The sequence below is a fragment of the Ischnura elegans genome, chromosome 5 (genome assembly GCF_921293095.1).
Source record: "Ischnura elegans chromosome 5, ioIscEleg1.1, whole genome shotgun sequence".
Taxonomy (NCBI): Eukaryota; Metazoa; Arthropoda; class Insecta; order Odonata; family Coenagrionidae; genus Ischnura; species Ischnura elegans.
The window spans coordinates 66,284,485-66,305,422 of NC_060250.1; the positions used below are offsets into that span (position 1 = coordinate 66,284,485).

The following is a 20,938-nucleotide window of genomic DNA, read 5'->3' on the forward strand; positions in this document are numbered from 1 at the left end:
CCTTAACTCAACACTTGAACTTCCAGATGCAAGCAGATTCCGTTTTCTGAAGAAAATCCTATTCTAATGTCATTTCGTCTTGATTCAGCCCATATTATAGTAGTTCCTTACTATTCTATTGGCAACTTCCAATTTACCATTAGAAAGGTTGTTTTGTACTTGTTAGCAGATATTCTTTACCTTTCATCCATTGTAACTTATTTTGTCCTTTATTCTCCAGTAGTGAAGTTGCCCTTAGTTTTTACTTTCTTCAGTAAGATATGAACTTCGAATTCATCTTCCTCTAGTCCATTTAAAATTTTTCTCCCAGGTATCAATGTATTTCTCGGTAAGATCTATTCCGCTCACTGCTTCTCAAAATTCCTGCTAATATTGATCCACCATTGAGATTTTCTTATTGCTGCATGTTCTTCAGTTCTCTAGTTTCTTGAATTCTTAGCAGCATTTCATTGTCACTAAATTATGGTTGCTATCCATTTTTTCCCATGGTAGCTTTTGCAGTCCTTCTCCTGAATCCTAAAACTCTGCTTGGCCAAGATTTAGTTATTTGAAATGTGATGTATCCTGAACTTGGCTAACAATAATATTCCAATCTACTACTGTTGCAAGATTTTCTTTCCCTCTTACATATTTGATTACTTCCTCTATATCTGCATACATGTTTTCCACGTCGTCATCATAGTCCATTGTCAGGCCGTTTGCATATGCATCATTATGGAATCTATGGATTGGGTCTTGATGTTAACCATTATTATTCTTTCATTATGCTGCTGGAAGTTTTTGACATCCATTGCAGTACTCTTTCTCTGTATCATATCAACTCCAGTATTGTCATTTACATCCAGTGTATTCAATCCTTTACCCTTCATGACCAACATTTCATTACGGCTATTTCATTTTACTGACCACTAGTAAATCCAGTTTTATTCTTCCCATTTTTATCTTCAGGTTCTCCAGTCTTTCACATGTTTGTAGGGATCTCATATTCCATATCCGTATCCTAAAAAGTTTTTCACACTTGAATGATATACTCCCACAGGTCTGGCAGAATTTTGTATGCCAGCAGATACAAATACAGGACTATTTTACTAGAGTGGGTTACATCATGTCTTTAATTATAAATAAAAAGTGGAGCAGCTGTGACTTGTCAGGATAATAATGGGATGATTTCACACACCTTTCACATTGAAGCATTATGATAATTACAGTAAATATTTATTAACCTGTAGTGAAATGAGTGTAGCAATACTGACAACTCTGGTCTTAGCCTTCTCTCGTATGAAATAGCTGATGCCCTCTTATGCAGATAATGGGAAGCATTATTGTTGGCGGCATCTCATTGCCAAGTCTGTGCTCCTCTCAAGAGCCTGTGTCATTTAAATAGCCAACTTTACTGAAGGGTATACCAGTATATTGCCTGAAAATACGGTCACTTCTCCAAGACAGATTATTTGACAAGTGAACTCGCTCATATCAAAGCTAACCTCTAAGTCTAGTGGTCAACCATCAATCTGCAATCCACAGGCCACACTCAGTGACTTTTACTTTACCTGCTAGATTTTTCTTTAACCCTGTCGAGCCGGTGGAGTTCTTGCCTTAGCATGACTGCTGTACTGAGCCCCAAGAGATTCTTCCGTCCCTTCCGCGTGAAGCATTTTTGCAGGACATTCGTTAAGAAGGTTGTTGCGAATAATCACACACTCTCGGCACCAACCTTTTTTGACCCTTTCTAGCGGGGACTCCACATTATATCCGACTCAGAGGGTAGTTGGGCTCCCTCCTGTCTGCATTTATAACCCTAACAGTGGCATTGGTTTACAGTCAATCATGATCCGTTTATATGAATTAGCTATATGGATAATTATTGCTTTATATGTAAATTGCAGACTTCGAATTGAATTCCTCGTTTTATTCTGAGAATTGTCGAATTTTGAATGAAGCTCTTCTGTCAATATTAATGCAGCAATAATTTCCATGTTGATGTTTTACTGAAATGAAAAGTTAATATTTATCGAAGAATTTAGTTTAAAAATTGTAAACGCTGCTCAAAAGACAAGTAATTCAATTCTTAGTTTATATTTTTTGAGAAAGGAACAAATATTTATTTTGCAAAATGACTGGATAAACAACTGTATGACTGCAGTCCCTTACTGCTAAGAGGGGTAATATAAAATGAGGGGTTCGAGTACCTGCTCGAAGATTTCGAGGGTAAAGCCTAGGCCCAGCAGTGTTGGGTCCCGAAATAAAGACATCACACACCCGCGACCGTCATAAAAGGGGGAGAGCTAGGAAATGTATATGTTCAGCATTCGTTCACCTGCATAGGAAAATTTGCAGCTTTCATCTACCAGTTTAAGACACGTCCAGACGCATATTTTTGTCTCTAGTAGGGAAAAGATTAAATTCACTTGAACATATATTTTTCATGTTCCAGGACTCAAAAGAAAACCTACAACTCCCTCTTATAAGTCATTCCTAGTTCCATTAACTTAATTAAATGATAATTGAATTCTTGAGCTCTCCATTATTGAAAAATGAATTTGATGAGACGATGGCTGAGGGGTGCACCAAACACTCCAAAAACTAGTCTATGCCTAATGCACCAACGCCAACGTCTGCTGAAAAGAAGACAGAGAATATGTGTACTCAGTGCTAGGATGAATACTATATATTTCATGTTAGTTTGGCACCTAAAAATTCTAGTAACCAAATTTTCAATTGTTGTTGACTCATTTTCTTCAAGGAGACTATCAGTGTCGATGCTGGTGAGTGCCACAAAAAGTACACCTGGATACCACCATCGTCGTAGTTTTGCTGTTAGCACACGCATCTCGCACAAACTCATCCGCTAATCCAAAGGTCACTGGATTAAGTCCAGCCTGGGTGGAATTTATTACACACACAAGGCTGTTGTGATTGTCTGACAAATAAACGGTTCATCATTGGGGTGAAGCTGTGAAAGCTGAAGAAATTACCTTCATCCTCAAGTATGAGAGCCACAATCTGGGGCCCTCTCTAGGGTTGGCATGACATTTGAGATACACAGTAATAATTTCACAAATCAAATAAATATAAACTTATTGTTATTAAGGTGCCAATCATAACTCTCCTTTAATCCAGAATGCCTCGATTACTAATGCAATTCCTTCAGAAATACATTCACAGGTGAGAATGCTGCCCTCCCTAATGGCCAGATAAAATTAATGCAATCTTTTTTTCCATGCTTTAAATTAGTTTCCTTGGAAAAGCTTCTGTCTTTTTTGAGAGGCATGTGTAATATTCCAGCCATTGGCTGGAATTATTTGGAAACACATTCTGCCTCTTATTTGGAGACTAAAACAGGCAAGCAAGTAAATAGCCCATGAAGGTGACTATATAACAAGAATGTGTGATGAAAGATACAATAATACACAATTGGGTTGGTTTGGTGGCTATTAGTACCTATGTTGGATTCATACCGTGTGGACATGGTTTCCAATCCCAGCATAGGCTGAGATTTTTCAGACGTTGCTTGGCCCTCACTCAAGCGGACGTTATGCAGTGGTCCTCTCAGTGCCCATTGAATAGAGCTGGCTTATCTCAAAGTCCAGGTTTCTCTCCACCCTTGGGTCACTTCCTCCAAATAATGATACCAACTGATAGAAAATCGACTTGCTGAAGAATTTCCGACTTTATTGAGGACAGCCAAAAAATTATAATTGACTGAAAAGTCCCCGAGGGTTTCACAGAAAATTTTTCACAATATATATCAAAGTATTTGGGCACACTATGTAATCATTGATCGCTAAACCTCTAAGGTTTAGAATAATGCACTGAGAAGTATGTAATATTTTATAATCATATCAATTAAAATGGTTAAGTGATCATTTAATATATCTGTTTGCCGAATATTGCAGCATGAGGAATATAGGAAATGAGAAAAATTATGGATTTGGCCAATAAAAGTTAGTAGAAACTCATGTTCATGGGATGGAATTCAATTGATACTCATGAAATACTGGGAAAGATATCTTCCATACCTTACCAACTCTAAATTTCCTTTAAATCCTTTATCTTGTGCTTGTCCACCTTACCATCAACCTTGCATACTCCTTGGTGAATTAGCTAGGTAAAGTGATCAGTTGATTATCTATTATTAACAAGGTATATCTTTCCTCCACCCTTGACAGGACCAAAAGCCTCTCATCTCAATGTTATTAGTACAGCATTCTAATTTTCATCAAAATTGGATGAGTGCATGATCACTCGTGATAAACTGAGATAATAAGTGATAGGAATTACTGCATTCTAAAAAAAATGTTTCAAAAATTTGATTTGACAATGGTCAGTAGTAAATAATCTCAGCAGAATTTACAAAAACATGGAAAAAATTATAAAGTTAATCATCACTTAATATATTGCAATGCATTATTCCTAATTATTGTTGAGGAACTTTGGAGAATAATTAATTAGCTCATAGGCCACAAGAAAGTTTGCATTTGTTAATTTATCATGGCACACTACCAACCTACCAAATTTGAACGAAATCGGAGAGGGACACATGGTGAATGTTCCTTGTCAGAATAACTCGATTGATACATAATTCTCACAAAAGGATTTAAAATCAAGTTTTAATGAAGAATAAAGATACTGGAATATAATAATATTACAGACACAAACCACACTGTTATCATAAAACTGCAGTAGCAGGGAGCAAAAAAAGTGGAAAAGTTTTAAAAAGACTTTTTCTGAATAAAAATTTGATGCTGACAGGTTTTTCCAAGATTAAATGCATTTTTTATTGCATTAAAAAATTGTCCTTTTTAAAACATGAAAAAAAACTGAGGACAAATCAATACTAATTATAAGGTCTGCAACTCATACACCCACTGAAAAGTGACAAATAATGACCATGATTTTGCTTCATTTTAAGTGTTTCTATTGAGTAAATTATTTTTACTACTGACCCAGGCTTCAACTACAAAAAATAATCTACAATCTCACTCATTTAGTAAGATAAAAAGCTGGTCGAAATTGGTAAGTGCTCCTTTAATAATGCCTCTTGTTCCTTTCAATTTTCAATTTCAACTCAGACTCAATTAAAGGCTATCATCCAATTAAAGTCAAGCCAAATCTTTTACATGATTGTTTTCAGGTCATGAGGACTGCCTAATACACATTCAACAAGGTTACCATACGTAGCACCATTTCTGTAAGTATATCTCACGGAATAGAGATTTTGCATTCCAGGAGGCAATTTGTTTATTGACCATTGTGAAAAAATATAATGGTACAGGTACAATAATGAAAAAATCATGAGAAGGCAAACAGGTACAATCTTAAAACTTTCTTACTCACTGTTTAACGTCAAAACCTGATTGATTTGGCTAGCTAATGTGTGTAACTTATTCATTACTTACTTCTGGGCTACTAACGCACTGCAGGCATTATAAATAGCATGTATGCAATTAGCCATTCAAAATATACACGCACATGAAGTACTTATCCAAGTTTATAATGACCTTTCCCATTCTGGTGCCAATACACATATCCCTAATATGCATTACTTCCTCAATCTACATTCTGTGATTTAAAAACTTGACAGCTAGTGAATTAAGGATTGGTGTTTAAATACTAATAAAGCCACTTCCGGCACCTTGGACGACATCATTTTACAACATGCTTGTATAGTAGAGCTGATGTCCACAGTCATCTTTAAGAGGCTATGGCCACTTCATTCACTGAATTTTCATGAGGATGCAAAAAACTGCCATTTTGTATGTCGATAATAAGTACTGTCACTACCCTCTTTAAAAAGCATTTACCAATATGGGTAACAAACTCCTTAAGGCATTCAAAAATATAATCATCAACCCCCCAGTAACAAAGCATCCATCGGAATAATTTTTCAGGGAATAGGCAGAAAACTCCTTCAAGGAATAATTGTGGGATTTACACACATCATAGTGTATGCATTAAGCATTTTCCATGATGTATTATTAATATAGAACTAGATCAATATTTAAGGGAGCAAAGTTTGGAAATATATTCAATTGACAGAACCTGTGCAGTCCACCATTTAAAGAGAAAAGCTTCAGTACCATGAAAATAACACGCGGGCTCATGAGAGGAAGGAAAACCTAGTGCATCTAAAAATATATGTGTACCAATGTAATCAATGAGGTTCCCCAACCGTCATTATTCCACGAGTCAAATACGTATGAACCCACAGATCAAAGATATTTTTTATACACAGATCGTAATAATTCAAATGTTCAACAAGGAACAATATATGAATCCTTAAAATTAATTAAAAATAGATCAAAAATTCATTTACATATCCATGTGGATTAATGCTGAACCCTCAAAAGAAAAAATAGCTATTGATCACAATCAAGCTTCACACCAAGAGGGTTCAGACCATAAATTTCATTTAATGAAAGAGGCCCTTTTATACCTTGATCTCAGAGCAGAGGAATCTTTGAATAAATAAGGCCAAACAATAATATTATACCATGCATGCCCCATAGGATGTCGTTTACAGCAATTTGTGAAAGCTAACAATAAAATATTCTCTTTATACCACTACAAACCAATAATCAGTTTTATAATGCTTTACTTCATTACAGATAAGATTGATAGCAGGTTTCCAATTCCGAATGTACCACGTGATGTTGAAATAGAGAGAGCCAAATGTTATAAATATGATAATGATATAAGCCACAGTATTCAACTCATAAAGTCTCCATGTTTTGCAATGTAATGCAACACTAACATAATAAAATCAATGTCAACAAAATCAAAACTATAAAGAGTTCCAGAACTATGTAGCCATTTTGCTATAGAAAAGAAAATTCAATGTTTTTCACTCTTAAACAATTATTCTATTAGGATTAAATATTTTAATTTTAAACTAAAATTTGAAGTTCCAATTCACAACTTGCATGCCAAATTATTGAGGACGGATTCTTCAAAATGAGATTCGTAAGAAATATTTCCCATCGTAAGATATATTACTGAAAGCTTTAAGTGCATAATTCATCCTTTTACACTACTTTTCATTTGGCATAAAGAGTTTTCTATGAGAAGAGATTAAAATCAGAATGCCTAAAGAAAATTTAAAACTTCATAGACGATTGACTGTTTGCATTCTTATTTCATTTGATTCACTAACACAGAATAACTCATAAAAAATATGGAAGTTAAAAAATTCCAATACAAAACAATATCACAATTACAGATACAAAATGATTTGATGAAATGAGGAACAATAAATAAATCTCCACACATAAGCTATAATAATTACTGTTTGTTATTTATCCAATGACTCATACCAAATGCAAGCTTTTCTCTTTTCTGAATCGATCCAGTATATAAGCACATACATGTTCTGAATCCATAGATAACAGGGCTCTATCATAGTAATTAGGCTTCTTTGTTGAGGCAAAGCATCCAAACTTTATAAGAAATATATTAGGATTTTCACACCTATGTACATACAAGATTAAAATGGCCAAGGCTCACAATAATATTAGTAGCTATACAAAGCAAAATGATGATTTCAAAGAAAACCAAGTGTTCACATACAGATTTGGGTGTTAACCTTCTTGTCCAAAATCTTCTTTGAACTTATTTAACTTCACCATGTCTTCATCATTCACAGTTGGCTTAGATGTCGCCAGAGAGCGCAACATGTCACTCTGAAATGATGATACAACAAAAAATTAGTTACTTCTTCTGAACATTCAAATGAAACAGAAAAAAAAATAAATACTGAAATCAAAAGATTAAAATTAAAAATAGCTAAATTTCATATGACCAACATGGTCGCAGCACAACTGGTCATATTTAAAGTTATCAACATTAAATGTTACAAATTTTCATTTCAAATTATAGCTTTCGATAGCTATAAAAACTATTTTGAACAGGTTAAACTGATATATTAGCCAGCATATGTGCCTAAAGGTTCTCCATTCATCATCAAAAAAATGAAACAATTGACTTTAAGAATCGAGCAAAATTTCTCCGAGCCAACCACTGCACGAAGACACTGAAGACGCTCTGCCGATGCTAAGGCTCCCACGCACCTGCATGGACACATCTGCAGTTTTTTCTCATATTCAAGGGAAGGTGTGCACTAGGCTGCCTCGTTTTACCACTTTTTTTAGGAGCGAATTGTAATACCCGGCAAAAGTTGCGTACCCGGGTGGGTATTAAAGATATGATTTTTTTTTTAATCGGTTAATATCTTTTGTTTTGAAATTTTTAAAGAAAAACGTTAAAAATGTAAATAATTTCAATTTGGTTTTAGCAAGTACTCATTTTTTCCAATTGGATATAACATTGGTCTTTCCTTGATATTTTAGACCAAATACATCAGCTCTCTTGCGTTTAGTTATCGAAAAAATACCCTTTTATCGTATCCCCAAAAGCAGTTTCGTGGGGTAGGCAACCCGCCTCCTCATTTTACTGTATGCATCAACAAATGATGCGAACTAGACATGTTTTTCAGTCAAAAACGTGGAAATCGCCGACAACAGGATGACAACAGACTTTAAAGTAGTGCCTCACATCCGAAATGTTGTGTCAAATGCTGTGTGTGCCAACTGTTCATTAAGAGATTATGTAGCGGTAGACACAGACATTGTTGGGTGTATATTATTGAATGACAATGAAATCATTTGAGTAAATGATGGTGCTCCTAATTCAATCCAGTCTAGTGTTTTTCAAAGGACTGAGAAAGTCTAATCAAGAGAAAATACATGAAAATATAATTGAATATTTAGGAGCTGAGTGGATTTAAATGAAAGAAACTTCAAGTAAAGTTGATGTTATTAAAATTGAAGGGAAAAAAGAAGTTAATTGTTGTGTTTGCAGCACTAGACAAAATAAAAAAAGATCCAGGAGAAAATGTATTAGATGCGATAAAGGATTGCAAGGGGTGTTTAGCCGAGCACAAGTGCAACACAATGAAATTTCAACTTGCTAATAAATATAAATGTGTAAGACATATTCATGCTAATTGGACTAAATTATAATACGCTCCATTATTTATATGCAAAACTATGATTACTGTAGAGATTTCGATGTTATATAACTTTGAATATTATTTTTTAACTAACAAAAAAGATTTGTTCCATTATTTTCCAATTAAATACATACATGTATTTCTATTTTCCAATTCAAATTCATTCTTATTTACCAGTCATATGTTCCAAAGTTGAAGCTAAAATTTCCACATCCTGTTTCAAGAAATAACTTTGCAAAAATATATTCAAACAAACTGGAAATTTCAAAAATTGGACATGAGCTCTCTGGGTGTGAAAAGGGAAATTGTTACGAGAGCATAAGGGCTTGTAGAACGCTTTTGGAAATTTATGCACAATGATAAATACAAGAAATACAACGTTGTCTCGGAGTCTTCCATGCAGCACAGAATTTGTGGATTTCTCCATTTTCACCACGAAATGCGGCGATAACCCGGAAAATGGAGAAATCCACAAAGAAATACAATATTTAATAAAAAATCAAAATCATCACCATGTACTTTCCCATACAATTATTAAATCTGTAAGGATAGTCATCATATATTTCCATCAAAAATAATCTCACCATGGTCACAGGAGGCTCCAACAGTTTTTCACCTGGGACATCCACCCAAGTCATCTCCATGGCACCAGGATAACCAGGAGAGCAAGGTGAAAGAAGGTCATCAACAATTACGTTAGGGTCATTGTTCGAGGGACCCCTAACCCTACAGAAATGGGTAGCTGACTGGACTTTGCGAACTGGTTGCATAAGTGCATCACGGACAACTATGCTAATATCTGCTCCAGAATACCTGGAATGGAGAAGAATCCATAAACTATCTCGGCAATAACAGAAAAACATACAACTTAAACCTTAAGGGATAAAAGAAAAAAATTATAAACAAATATCATAGAAAAAAATCAAGTCGAAGCTAAAGTTTCAGACTTCATTTCGTGGAACCACATATCTATAGTGCGAAATAAATCAGTTATGTTCCACAAAAACTTTTATTGTTCCGACCCTAGGTTTTGACTATTATCTGGTCTCGACTGAGGCTGGGTCTTGATACCTCCACAGCACAAATGCTCAACAATCGCCCACCGAATCAAATCTGCTCATCTAGCAGCCCTAATAGTACCAGATGAGCGGATTGGATTCGGTGGGCAATTGTTGATGTTTGTGCAGTGGAGGTATCAATATAGTCATTATCAAGGTCATTCGCACTATACATAGAAAAAGATTTAATAAAATTTAGCTTAGTTGAAAATTGCGGACCATTAATAAAATCACTTAAGCAATACAAATACTTGGTGGCCTCTGATTTTCGCTCATTGAAGACACTTTCTTAGCATACTCAAGTATTCAGCCACCATTCCACTTACATTCAGAGTCGTGGTTTCTAAGAACCAATAATCAGAAAATTATATTTCTAGCTTTCCTCGTTCACATGGTCTTCAAAGGTCTTCTGCAAAGTTATATGTCCAGTCATATCAATCATTTCAATGCCTGTATTAGCTTTTGTCTTCAGGGTGTTAAGTGCAGTGACATGGTTCTGCTGGGTCCATAAAACCTTCAGCCAAGGATTGGATAATTTTTGATTAGCTGAAGCATATTCTCCCGTTGCTTCCCTTGCATCATTGTTATTACCCTAATCATTGTAAAACCTTAACACAACATGAAGAAACCAATGACTTGATGATGGCCATTCAGTTATGACCTGATCCACAGCAGTAAAACATATACAAACAAAAACCAGGGAGATTTTGATGCAGCACTCAACATTCTGAAGCCAGTGACAGGGTCAACCACTAAAATTTTGGCAGTAATATTTAACCTGGTGGACCATCTGTGAAGACTTACACATAGTGCACAAGTAAACTAAAAAGTCTTACTGATTCATATGTCTTCGAAACTATGGATTTGCTTTTAACAGGAATGGAAGCTAAGTACTGCTGGAATTCAAGAACCTGCTGGCAATGGTAGTCAGCCTCAAGAAATATTTGATTAAAGCTCAGTGAAGACATCAAAAAATCAATCCATGATTGCTCCAAGCATGAATCATTGTGATCAGGGAAGCATGATTCATTGTTAAAACTAACAAGGCAGAAACAAGTGTGAGGTGTGCAATATTTAAAGCGTATATTTGATACTTTAGTATTTTCTTTCGGAAATTTTAAAGAAGTATTTTGTAACAAAAATATATTTGAAAACTATTTTGTGATTTTAAAATATGCTCTACTCGCTTAACTATTTTTTGGCCCGTTACACACACGCTGGATTTTTCAGCCGAACTGAATTTTCAGTTTTCACCATTCCAGTAATAATGTGACAACTAATAAAGCAAGTTAGAGCATACTCTTGGTGGAAAAACATAACGTCGTACATTGTCTACGATAGTTGTGCATTCGTTGACTGTCACAGGTGCTGACAAAATTGTTTGATTCGGCTTTTACTTTGTGAAAATTCATGCTGAATGAATACAAACAACCTTAATAATTTTGTAATAAACTTTTTGATGGTACAATGCCTTTTGACACTGAGGCATCATTCTCAAGTAAAAAGTAATACAAAGGATTTTCGCACAAAGGAACTTGGTGCAAAGGCCTTCGACTCAAAGGCTTGGACTCCTAAAATCTTGGACCCCATCTCCGAACTCTGTCTCAAAACTCTGCCATCCACACCTGCCATACCAGGAGCTCAACACTTAAATATACTCCTTCTGATGAATATCTGGATTTGGAATTCCAGGGGAAAGTTTATGCTTAGGCATAGTCTGCAGTTTGGAGTGAGTGGAGTCCACTTTTCACCTACCAAAACTCTCTCTCCCTCCAAGATCTCATCCTACCATGTTTCCCCTTCTTGACTACTAATTGCCTATCGGAATGTCCATCACCCTACCTGGGAACTTACATCACTGAGAATATTGTGGAGAAGGAGGTCTTCCCTGCTGAGTACCCTGTTCCCTCAACCATGCTTGGATGACGAGCTCTGTTACTGAGTTTCCTGTCAACATGGCCAGTGCCAGGAAAATTGGACTGTTTGAGCTGACTGGGGTCTGGGGCTGGCTGTTACCTCACCCCCGAAATTACCTTCACACCATTGTTGGTTGGTTTACCCTCTTTACAACACGACATGTTTCCTCTAGATGTGTCCGGGCCGCTCTCTCTTGAATTGGTTATCGTCGGAGTAACATCACTCAACCTTTGACAGAGATTCCCAACATAGTTTTCGGTGCTGACACACTCACCGTTGTACTTATTTTTCGTATTAGTTAAGGTTCATTTTTGAGAACATTAGTTCTTAATTGCCATAATTGAAATACTTATTATATTGAATCTTGGATATTTATGCCTTCAAATACTAGTTAAATGAAGTTGACATGTGTTTTTGATAAAATAGTTCTCTCGTTCACTATTGTTCTTGTCTATGTGGAGTTTTTCCTTCATTTGATCAGCAGCAAATGAATTGAGTTCCTTGTGTCCAGGCTTATGTTAAAAATTGCTAAGATTTTGACATCGTAACGCTACAGTGAACAGATTAATTAGTTGGTCACATTCAAGGTTTTATATTAAAAACATTTTAAAAACATGATCTATGTTAAAAATAGTCCAATTTCTGATAATAATAAGCAAAAATTAAACCTGTGAAACCTTAAACGAAATTTTTAGCGCAATTGTTGAGTACTTAAGCATAACAATGTGAACTAGCCACATAATTACTATTGAGACTGGAATTAGGCTGGTTTATAGTGAACCACAATGCACAAAGCAAAATGATGTATCAGAAAACTTAATTTCAATTGCACCGAATAATTTCCATTAATTTCTACACTACTACACTTACCCCTCCGTTTTTTTAGCCAAAGTTTTCAAGTCATCCTCAGAAAGAGTGTGCTTGGTGTTTCCAAGGTGTAGTTTAAACATTAAGAGTCTGGCATGCTCCTCAGGAAGTGGAATGTATATTCTCTTCTCAAACCTCCTCCTGATAGCAGCATCCAAAACCCATGGAATATTGGTGGCTCCAAGCACAAGGATACCATCTGTATCGTTTCCAACACCTATAAAAAAACCACACATCATGGAAGAATAAAATTTTGGCACTATTTTCACGAGAAAATAAACACTGTAAAACAACTAAAAATTAAATGGTAGAAAGTTGAAGAACAGTAGAACCTCTAATTGATGTAATTGAAGAGACCAAAATTTCCTTTGTTAGTAAATTAGAAGGTTTTTATAATGGAGTTCATCTTCGTGTGTAGCAGGTTACACACATATGTCACCTGCCAGTTGTTTGATTTACTTTAAACATGCCATCCAACTCACTTTCTAAAACCAGTTTTTCTGTAGCATGGAAAAAAACTATAATACACTCAGGAATTTTTTTCTTGCTCTGATAAGTACATATAGAAAGCCTATACTGAGAAAAACTATGATTGAATTTTTAACTAACCATCAAGACATTGACCAAGTTATGGAATATGAAACTGATTGAAATGCATGACAGGGATGACAATTCCATTAATGAATAATCTCGAGATATATCAAAAATTAAGAAAAAATACCTTACCCCTTTTACAATCTCCCTAGCCACCTTCCCCTCCATATGCTATCACTGTGACCAATAGTGATCCCTTTCTGCTTCAAAAGAGCTTCATTTTGCCTACACAGTTATTCTAATGCATCAGAAACATGCCTAAGGCCTGAGCCTCGTGTCATCTCACTCATCTCGTTAAACCCAGAGGAGAGACTCCAACTCCTGCGACCACTTTTTTTTAGTAGGTTCCTGCAGGGAATATCTTTGGTATGAAATTTCACACCATTCTTGAAATAGCAGACAAGTTGTTGTGCAAGGGGGTATAAATCACCAAGGAAGAGAGGGGTGAGTCACAGTGGATGAGGGGGTGAGTTGCACCTAGCACTTCCAGACGAATGGCTTTTGGTCACGTGCATCTACAGTGCACTGTCAACAATCGCCACTGTGGTTTGGAGAACCTATACATTTTATATGGTGAACCTCACAGCACCATTCCATATGGAGATGGACACCTTGACATCATTGTACATCCCACAGTGCAACACCCTTCAAGGTGCAATTCCATGTGTCTCAGGAGACCCATTAAGGCCTAAGATTATGTCACAGTGCTGAGCCATCCATCCTTGACAGATGACAAGAAGTCTGATTGAGTGAAAGAAGGAATAGAAACTCCAAGATGTCATGACATATCGACATGAGTCGATGATTCCGGCATTCCAAGAAATCCCCATTTTGTCATGTTTAGGGCTACAGGCGTGGTCATTATACCCTTTAAGTTATATTTCAATGAGAAGTTAACCAAAGAAGACTTGATCATTTCCAAAGCAGACAAAGGGAACAGTGTGATGATCCTTAATAAAGCCTCATACATCCCCAAATGTGATAATGAGTTGAAGGATACCTTATTTGTAATTCTCCCCCGTGATCCAACAGATAGATTCCAAAAAAGTTTTAAAACAGCTCTATCTCCCTGCTCTAATTTATTCAGTAACAGTGAGAAAAAGAAGTAACTTCAGATGAATCCTCTACCTCCAAGATTTTATGGCCTTCCCAAGATTCATAAAGATGGAATGCCTATTCGCCCAGTGGTGTCGTTCATAGGCGTCCTATAAGTTGGCCTCCAAATTAAATATTTTTAGGCAATCATCTGGTTTTTCACCAAACTATAGCATTAAGAACTCCATTACTTTGTCACAAAAACTTAATCAGCTCACGTTACCTTCCAACTCCAAGCTATTTCCATTTTATGTAAAAAATCTCATTACTCCTGTACCAGTAAAAAAACCTTGTTACTCACGAAAGACTTACTGAGACACTGCAACTTACTGAGACTGCAATAGTGTGCATAGTAAACTTCATCGTCTGATGGAACTGTGTGCTAACCAAAACTATTTTTTTGTACAATAAGAATTTTTATCACCAAGCAGACAGCCTTGCCATGGGATCCCAGTTTCACCTGTTTTGCAGAAATATTTATGGACAATTTAGAACGCCAATCATTTGATTCCGGGCATCTCATCTTATCCAACATCTTCTACTGGTACTGCTATGTTGACGACATCATTTGCTGCTGGACCGGAAGTGTCAGACAATTAGAAAACTTCCTGAATCTTTTAATTGCTCAACATCTTAATATTGCCTTCACAGTAGAAATAGAATCCAACATGCAATTAACTTTCTCGATCTCTCCATATCCATAGTTGGTGACAAACATGAATTTGGTGTTTACAGAAAACCTTCAAGCTATAGCGATAATATCATTCCCAATGACTCATGCCATCCAACCTCCCAAAAATTATCCTCCTTTCATTCTACGTTAGATATATTGGTCGATCTTCCTTTAATAAAGTTAATTTCAATTGTGAACTTTCCACAATTAAATCAATTGCGATTTCAAATGGCTGCAGCTTAAATACTATAGCTAAAATCCTTCACAGAAAGTTAAAAATGCGAGCCATCTCACAGCTGTGATCATTCCCCCAATCACAGAGAATTCTAAAAAATGGTGCCGATTATTTTTTGTTGGAGACCTTTCCAACAGGCTTGCTTTCATTCCCCCCAAAAAAAATTCAATGTTTCTATCTACAACCCTAGCACTCTCAGTAAAGTTGTGTCGTAACAAAGACAAAATAGAACACATCCATCAATCCCGCATTCACAAAGTTAATTGCGAATCATGCAACATGTGTTACATTGGTCAAACAGGCAGAAGTTTCATTACCAGAATGAAAGAACATAAAAGGTGCTGGAAAAATGGGGATGAAACATCACTTCTCGCCAAACACTTGCTACAGACTTTTCATTCTTGTCATTTTCAACCAGAAGTTCTCCACTTTAAAAGTAAAGGCACAATGCTTGATGTTTTAGAGTAATTTGAAATAGTATTAAGTGATATAAATATGCTCATGAATGAACAAGTGTTTGTCATTCACTCTCCTCTCCTTAAGATCCCCTTCCCGAAAACAAATGGTCAAATTCTTTTCTCACCCACTCCTTCACCGACCCCAACCTCCACAGGGTTTTTCTGTCTGCCCACCCTCTCTCCGTATTTTCTTGACCATTTTCTTCTGCCTGCAATCCCTTCTTGGTACCCCTACTGATTCTCATTCCTTTCTCAACTACCCTTCTTCTCTCCCTTGCCTCTTTCCTGCTTCTCCATTTCCAAGGACACGTGGCCTCTCTTTATACCCCCCTTTTTTACTCAGCTCCAACCCCCTGGCCTTCCCATTTACTGTGGTTCTTCCCATGCGCCGTAATTCTAAAGTTATGCCTCGAGTCCTCCTTCCACCTAGGGTTTCCCGTATCTCTTTCCTTGTAACTTTTCTCACTGTCTCCACTCTGTACGCCTGTTTCCCACCCCTTCTTCAAGCATGTAAAATCCTCCCCTACCCCTTTCTCAAAGGTATAAAGGTGATGTTTATATGCATGACAGTGTCTTGTACCTGTTCTTGTTTCTCTGCCGAGGGATGGGGTTATTCCTGAAATTTAGTACTTTTATCTTTCCAAGTTTATACCTTGAATTAAGCCACTTTTAAAGGGATAAGTCTGTATTAGGTTAAGATTACCAAATGCATAATAAATATCAGGATATTATACCTCATCACAACTCATGGGATTCTTTGGAAATGACTGATGCAAAGAAGTACAGCACACTCCCAATTATTCGGCTGCGGTTTATCTGTGCAGTTTTACACTTCTTCGATGTTTTACGCGGTCCTTGTAAAAAACATTAATCAGACACAAAGGCACCGGGGTGTTTGCATTTTGATGCGAGACTACATCGGGCTCATTATTACCATTAGAATCCTCTTCATAAAAGGGAATTATTTTATTTGCTTTTCGACAAGGAATTTTCTGAGTTTACTTGGACGTCTGCTCTAGCATGCAGACGATAATCAGCGGCGGGGAAAAAAACTCTTGATTAATGTTAGTAGATTCTTCAATGGTGAACCAATCGCAAATTAAGAGGAATGTTCTCCACGATCTATAATTTTACATTTCATATCGCAAATGCGAAATTATTGCGGTGGCCAACATTCGGTTGAATATACTCCAAAGGAACCAGAGATTTCGTCTGCACTCGGACATATTTACGCCGTGACTAGTCAAGGTCAAACTTGAGAGGAAGGGAATAGTAGAAGTGAAGGCAACGGGGGAAGTGGAATTAGAGATAACAGGAGGCATAGCCAGGCACTCGCCTGCGTAGAAAAATTGCCCTAAGTCCTGATTTCCTGTAACCGCGGATGCATGATGGCATGATCGTGCACGGCCATGAAGCCTTTGCGGCAGCTCTGTTTTCCTTTTTTCCAAGCATCACGGTTTGCGATCATGGATCTGCGCCCCGCAGCAGTTTCATTCTGGGCAATTTATGTGAGCACGTCTATGCGGCTTGGTACCTGATAGTGTAGTTTCCAGCGTCGCGCAGTGGTTTGAGGCATTCGTGCAAAACACTTTTCTGAATCTATGATCTAGCAGCCATGGTCGCCTGGTTTTCGGAAACCAAGTGTTACATGGAGCAGTGGGAATACCAGTGCAATAACGTTATCACGGCTAAAAAGATCCTGGTTGGGAAAAGACAACTCGTAATGATTCCGGAAAGCAATCTTAAATAACAGGTTATGTGCGTAAATAATAATAAATTGTTCAATTTACGTAAATTATTAAAATTACAAGAATTTGTTGAAAGTTTGGATTATTCGTGTTTTTCGATTATTCGTGCCACCTCTCCCTATCATTAGCATGGATAATCGGGAGTATACTGTACTTTGCATGCTCCCCTTTCAATAAGTAAGATGGCCGGCCAAAAGTCATTGCTGACCAATGAACTGGTAATGACAGTGACATCTAAGGAACAAGGAAAGATTTGCAAAGGAGAGGAAGCAGAGGCAATGTAGAGCAGAAAAAGCAATTTAACAGAGTGCAGAAAGATTACGATCATTTGGTAGAGAGTACATAATTATTTAGAGTTTTCTAGCCAAGTCTCCCTAGTAAAATTATCATGGATACCATACTAGGATTATAAAGTAGGCAAGAGCGATATTTCAAAATGGATATCTTAATGTGATAAGTATAAAATGACATACTGGTGCTTATATGAATGTTTCCACATTGCATTTATTTATCAATGCTTGATGCTAAATTCTGTAAGTGCTTTTTCCACACATTATAGTCTACAATAAAAGAAGAAAATCCTCATACCTTGCATCTGAACCAGAAATTCAGTCTTGATCCTCCTTGCTGATTCTGATTCATTGTCGGATCGAGATGAACAGAGGGAATCAACTTCATCAATAAATATTATACTGGGTTTATGCTGTCTGGCCAGGTCAAAAAGGGACTTCACCAACTTCTCAGATTCACCTAGCCACTTAGAAACCAAATCAGATGATGAAACTGAAAAAAAGGTTGAATTGTTGGCTTCCGTGGCCACAGCCTTGGCTAAATATGATTTTCCAGTACCTGGAGGCTGAAATGAAAAAAGAAAATTAAATATGCTGAACCAGTTTGGTTGGTTTTAAACTAGGAATATGAATTTCATACAACCAATAGCATAGAAATTAAGAGCAATTATTTTACTCACCCCAAAGAGCAAAATTCCTTTCCATGGAATCCTTTTGCCAGTGAATAAATGTGGAAATTTAATAGGTAAGATGACAGCTTCTTTCAAAGCCTCTTTTGCTCCTTCCAGGCCAGCCACATCAGACCATTTAACTTTAGGCTTTTCAACCACGATGGCACCTTCCAATTTTGAAAGCAGTTTCTTCTTATCTGGATCTTCAGAATCACTGTCGCTGTCACTCTTTTTGTCCTCACTCCTAGAATTTTAAACAAAGAAACAAATATATATATATATAGAAAAAATGATACAGCTATCCATGTCAGAAAGGCATACAACAAATACTCACTTGGAGTTGTTACTTTCCCCATCTTTCACAGGCTTTTTCTTTTTGCCCTTTGTTAAGTATTCCTTCAGTTTATCAGCTCTATCCAAGTACTGACTACATTTTTCCCTCAAGCTTTCTTTCGCTCTTTCACTATGAGTTTCATCTGCAAACAAACAATATAACTAATTATAACAGAACAAGGAAAATGAATCCTAGAGTCTGATTTTAATGAGATCATTAACAACGAATGTTTAGCTCCAATTAAAACAATGTCAACTTAAAAACCATATATTACTATGAACTCAATAGTTACATTTACTTAATTAATTTAACTAGTTGGAATTTTAAAAACAAAAATGCTACTACCTACGGTGGCTTCTAATGATGAACAACCTAAGAACATATATTTAAGCAGCATAACGCGCTTTTTGGACTATCTATTCTACTATCCATGACTTAATACAGGACTGAACTTTGTGGCGGCTTGCCACATTAATACTGAAAAACAACTTTGTTTAAATCCACGCAATATAAAACGCCCCGATTATGGCAATGCTACTGTGTAAATCCCCACGTCGATTAATGAATTTAAGAGTGTAATTAAGCAAAGTCATTTTTAAAGAATTTAGGCTGAGAATTTACTTAAACATGGGTAGAACGTAAGCGTGACACCCAGATTAAACTTTCACTTATTATAATTACGACGGATATTAATATCTCTGTTAACGTAGTGCCACCAAGACTATACTTCCATCACAAAAAATCCCTAGAGGTCAATTCATTCGCTTAGATCGGGACCCCAGTCAAAACAATTACTCTTCTCGGTAAGAAACAACCGCATTTCAACGTGCAATTGCGGGTTACTCCGTCAAGGTATGCCGCTGGGTATTCCGCGATTATTTCCTATAAGAATAAATATACTTACACTTGATAGCATGGAGGAAATATTTCACAGCATGCTCATAAAGCCTTAAAGCTTCTTCATAATTCTTCTTGCGATCTTCTTCAGTAGCTTTATTCACAAGATCAATGGCTTTCTATAAATAAACACCAGAGTATAATTACAAATCACATTTTAACCCAGTTTTCTGGGAATTTCAAACCAATGTTCACACCGTACTCACTTGTAGAGTTGACCCATTAGCCATTATGGGATAACAAATGGACTGTAAATAAATGGAGACGTATCATTCAGCTGCAGTCACTAGAATTTACAGATATTATGATACCCAATTGAGCAATTGATTGAGATTTTTAGAAGTTGACAAGTAAAGATGGTTCAGAGAGATCTTTTAACGTCATCTGTCAAATCGGATTATCAAATAAAGGAAAAGTACTAAATACGATTCCCACATGTTTGTATACAAAACCGTCATGCAAAACAGATTAATAAGAACGACTTACAAATGTCTTCAAATGAGTAGTCAAAAAAGTGGTATTCCAGCAACTAACAGGAAAATATTGGCAGAAGACAGGGATCGTATTATGCACCGGCACGCATCACACGGAAATCACAACAATCGCTAGAAACTCGATCGAAGATATACTAAGACTCTAGATTATAATTTCCGTCTTTAAACATCACATTCCCGATAAATAACAAGTTTACAGGACACCACAGGGTTAGTCACATTTATTCTTTTTATTTTATATCCACAGACAACCCTGACATCTATATAAGACCAAACAAATGACAGTCAAAATTTAAAAAAACAACGTTGCAAATTGAAAAACCAAGAATCCTTGTCATTATGTAATTATAATTTGAAAGCCTCCACACTCGAGCGAGTGTTGATTAACCTGCTCAATCATACTATGCAAACTATTCCCTTTCACCTTGCACAGAAATTGACATGAATGAGGCATGGAACTGATCGATTCCTCTTATATTTTGGAATCATGGCCTGATTTCAGCTCACCCAGCAATCTGACTATCAGCTTTAATGCTAGGCGCGTAGATGCAGCCTTTGACTGACCACATCATTTCCTTAACCTAGTGAATAAATGTTGAC

At 36.5% G+C, this 20,938-nt stretch overlaps 1 protein-coding gene across 3 annotated transcripts; it reads right to left on the bottom strand.

Moving 5' to 3' along the window:
* Positions 1 to 4,582: 4,582 nt before the first annotated feature.
* On the bottom strand, positions 4,583 to 20,895 carry LOC124158998 (vacuolar protein sorting-associated protein 4). Of its 3 annotated transcripts, none has more exons than XM_046534461.1 (9): positions 20,763 to 20,895; positions 20,051 to 20,092; positions 19,852 to 19,963; positions 18,948 to 19,089; positions 18,623 to 18,857; positions 18,241 to 18,508; positions 12,853 to 13,066; positions 9,592 to 9,820; positions 4,583 to 7,679 (listed from the first exon to the last, which is right to left on the bottom strand). In XM_046534461.1, exons 1-9 carry the CDS (start codon positions 20,790 to 20,792, stop codon positions 7,578 to 7,580), a joined length of 1,374 nt encoding a protein of 457 aa, XP_046390417.1. In that variant the 5' UTR covers positions 20,793 to 20,895; the 3' UTR covers positions 4,583 to 7,577. The 3 variants fall into 3 exon arrangements, with proteins under 3 accessions (XP_046390417.1, XP_046390420.1, XP_046390418.1); XM_046534464.1 differs by lacking the exon at positions 20,763 to 20,895 and adding an exon at positions 20,331 to 20,723 and having other exon boundaries at positions 20,051 to 20,130; XM_046534462.1 differs by lacking the exon at positions 20,763 to 20,895 and adding an exon at positions 20,331 to 20,721.
* Positions 20,896 to 20,938: the final 43 nt, after the last annotated feature.